Here is a 3,873-nt window from a genome sequence, read left to right on the forward strand (position 1 = left end):
CGTTTTTTCTACAAACCAATCGTTCTTATTTTCTGCATTGTATTTATTGCTCTTAAGCTGTATGCTTCACTTAAGTATCCATAAAATTGTCATCAATTTCAGAAAAATAGGAATATAGGAAAAAAGGTCATGAGGTACATCTTTACAGTCCCGGTTAGCTACATCATACCTGAACACTGGATCGATACATAAACTAATACCGTATTTAAACTTGAACTGTTTTTCTCGGGTAAATGTATTACTTATTAATCAGCGGAGAACAATAGTAGGTAAACTATAATAATCATATGATAACATATTGCTTGTTCAAGATTAACTTTGTAATACATAATAACTGGATCATTCAATGTAAAACACTATTTGTAATAACAATACAACCAACCAAAACTGACAAACCCAAAATGTACATGAGAAAACCACGTAATAAAGTACTTAATAATAGAGTTATTCACAATACAAATATGTTAACCCAATTCATATTTTGATGACTATATTGGTGTTTCACGAAGACAATGGACCGTCAGTAATAATTTTGAATAAATTCCTACAATAAAATTTATTATAACTAGATTCTATATCTAATGATACGTACCATATCACATTTTTCAAAAAATGAAGATGACTTATCTACTATATATAAGCCCACGCTCTCTTAAGCCCACGCTCACACTGACAAAATATTGGAACAAAAATATGTTCGCCCTTAAAGGAGAAGTACGGAAGCATGGAGAGGACATAGTCGATTTATTTTAATAATCTGTGGGAACAACTTATTTGTCGAAGTATTTTTTATTATTCTGTGGGAACAACATATTTTGTGAGATAAATCTTTTTTTATTCTGTGGGAACAACATATTTTGTGAGAAAAATCTTTTTTTATTCTGTGGGAACAACATATTTTGTGAGAAAAATCTTTTTTTATTCTGTGGGAACAACTTAATTTGAGTAAAAAAGAATTTTTATTCTGTGGGAACAACTTATTTTGTGAGAAAAATCTTTTTTTTATTCTGTGGGAACAAACTATTTTCTGCTATATTTTTTTCAATATCTTGTTCCCTCAAGATAATAAGTTGTGCGAACAAATTAATTATGTTGTTCCCACAACATAATTCAACCAATCAATTTCTTGCATCTTGTTGTCAGAAAAATGGATAGAGATGTTTTAATTAAACAGTATTTTGAAATGGGTTTGAAGTATCAGGATATTCAAAATATGTTAGAAGAGAGGCACAACATTTGTATCGGACTAAGGCATTTAAGAAGGTTGATGCGAGCGCAGGGATTAGCCCGAAGAAATTACGATGATTTAAGGCAAGTTGTTGACTTTATACACAGTCAATTACAGGAATCAGGTCAACAACATGGTTATCGTATAATGCACGCACGCTGCCAAGCCTATGGTCTTAATGTCAGAGTGAACGATGTGCGCTTGATTTTGAAGTATATGGACCCTGTTGGATCGTCTCTAAGGTCGGCCAGACGACTTCAAAGAAGACAGTATTATGCACCAGGCCCTAATTTCATTTGGCACTTGGACGGTTATGACAAGATGAAACCTTTTGGTATTTGTGTGAGTGGATGTATCTGTGGTTTTTCGAGAAATGTCATTTGGTTGAACGCATTTCACACAAACAATGACCCGCGTGTCATTGGTGGATATTACTTGGAAGCAGTAGAAGAATTGGGCGGTTCTCCAGTATTATTAAGGGGAGATTATGGCACAGAAAATGTTCGAGTTCGAGATTTTCAGATATTTCTAAGGAGAAACGACGAAATGTACCAGCGCTCCTACATTGAAGGGACAAGTACAGCCAACCAACGGATAGAATGTTGGTGGGGGTATCTTCGTCGGGAACATATGAACTACTGGATTCAAACATTCAGTCATATACAAGATACAGGGGACTTCTCTGGCGATTTCGTGGACAAGAATATCTTGCGTTTCTGCTTTTTATCATTAATACAGGTAAAAATAAAGTATTTACGTGTTATTCCAGAGACAAATACATGCAGTATAAAGTGGTTATTGAATATAATTTAAAGGATGATGCGTTATTGATCAGTCTTCCAGTAATTTCAGTAGTTTTACCTTTCATGACTCAGGTAGCACCTGGGTGAAGTAATTGGAGTAAATAGATCTCGTTTACCCATATGGGCATTAAAAACATTAATTATTAGATCGCTCAAGTTAATGTTACAAATTGCCCAAAATGGCGTCTAAAATCATCAAAAGTACTCCCGTAATCCTGGCGAAACTCTGGGATGTCAGCTAGAATCGATGTCATGTGATACTTAATTCTCGTTCTAGCATTAAGGACCCGTAAATCATAGTCATTCCTAAGCTTTATTATCACTTAAAATATATAAGCGATATTAGTCAGGAGAACGATTAAGTTATTTTGGCTCTTGTTATATAATTACATGTATGTATTACATGTATAGTCTTTCATGTCTACATTTATATAAAATATATATGTATATATTATAAATGTTTTTGGCTATATATTAGGGGTATCAAAATGACCTTTATACTTAAAATATGCTGTTCTTTTTCTTTAGAATGAGCTTGATATTGCTAAAGATATTTGGAACAACCATCATATTCGTCCGACGAGAAACTCTGTTGCTCCCTCTGGAAGGCCGGCCTTGATGTATAATTTTTCGAATCTTTGGAATGCACGTGACTACCTGTGTCCAGTTGCTACTGAGGATATAGACACTTGCAAAGAGAGTGCAACATTTAGATCATCTAAACCATGTGATGATGATATATATGAACTGTGTACATCATTTCTGGCAGAATATGGTATCGCTCCTCCTAAGGATGCTGCCGGTGCGCACAATTTATACCAGGAAATTCGTCAACATGTAAGATCATTACTGTAACTGACAAAAATGCCTTCAAGTTTGGCTGACAGACACTTACCGGGTTAATACCTGTTTTAAAGCCATAATTGATTGCTTCATTCATTTCGATTAAATAGTATTCCCATTTGTGTTTCTTCTTACATTATACTTCTTAGCAACATGGAATAAAATATATATATATGTGATGGTTGGACATGTCCTCCCGCTAGATGCAGGGGTTAAGTGATGTCACACGCATTTAAATAAAAAAGTAAAACTGGTAAATTCTGGAATAAAATTTCTTTTCACTTTGGGAAGTGGTGATGCGGTTGGGGCTCAGGGGTCGTGTCACATTTTGGAGGAATGAAAAAACTGATAAAACGGAAAGCATAAAACTAAGGTTTATTTCCGTACCCGTAGTCAATCCAGTCAGTATAGGCTACGGGTACGGATCTGTACCGGTAGCAACTGCCTTAATTTAAATACTAGTACGAGTTCTGAGAAAAATCGGTAGAAGCTAGTGAAATGGGATAAGCCCTTAATCATTAAATTGTGTCAATGAGTATTATTTTTGTAAAAAGACTTCCAAGAAAATAGCTCCACCCTGCATATCCAGACAATATACTGCTATTTCTTGTTTGATGGGTCAAAAAATGCTAATTATCATTCCTCCGATGCATCTTTTTGATTTGCTCAGTGGTTTACGAGATGTCTTCTGCAGTTTCAATATGTGCAAAGAACATTCACAGAATATAAACAAGATTACTTCCTGTTTCGCAAGAAAAGTACAGTTAATTTATAAACGCTCACAAGAATGGTAGCGACTGGAAGTAGCATTAATTTTGTTTGTACTCTCAAGATAATTATATATACTTGCAAGAAATGGTACAAGGATTTGTTTATACACTATGGCATTGGCCCTGTTCCAGTACATTCGTTTTTTGTCACAAACAGTAAACCCCCACTCCTCAGAGGTCAACTCCCTGAAATGGTCTTTTTTATAAGAACGAACTAATCTGCCTATAA

At 34.7% G+C, this 3,873-nt stretch overlaps 1 protein-coding gene across 1 annotated transcript; it reads left to right on the forward strand.

The window, feature by feature from the left end:
* The first annotated feature begins 897 nt into the window (after positions 1-897).
* On the forward strand, positions 898-2,994 carry LOC132722110 (uncharacterized). The gene is made up of 2 exons (XM_060706547.1): positions 898-1,966; positions 2,560-2,994. The coding sequence occupies exons 1-2, from the start codon at positions 1,148-1,150 to the stop codon at positions 2,884-2,886; spliced, it is 1,146 nt and encodes a 381-aa protein (XP_060562530.1). The 5' UTR covers positions 898-1,147; the 3' UTR covers positions 2,887-2,994.
* Positions 2,995-3,873: the final 879 nt, after the last annotated feature.

The sequence above is a fragment of the Ruditapes philippinarum genome, unplaced genomic scaffold (assembly GCF_026571515.1).
Source record: "Ruditapes philippinarum isolate M1 unplaced genomic scaffold, ASM2657151v2 ctg19511_1_1_1_1, whole genome shotgun sequence".
In the NCBI taxonomy this organism is placed as follows: domain Eukaryota; kingdom Metazoa; phylum Mollusca; class Bivalvia; order Venerida; family Veneridae; genus Ruditapes; species Ruditapes philippinarum.

Excerpts from the sequence above, each read along its gene's own strand:
- LOC132722110 (XM_060706547.1), top strand. The coding sequence starts at position 1,148 with ATGGATAGAGATGTTTTAATTAAACAGTATTTTGAAATGGGTTTGAAG. Across the intron at positions 1,967-2,559 it reads GCTTTTTATCATTAATACAG|AATGAGCTTGATATTGCTAA; the intron begins GTAAAAATAAAG and ends CTTTTTCTTTAG.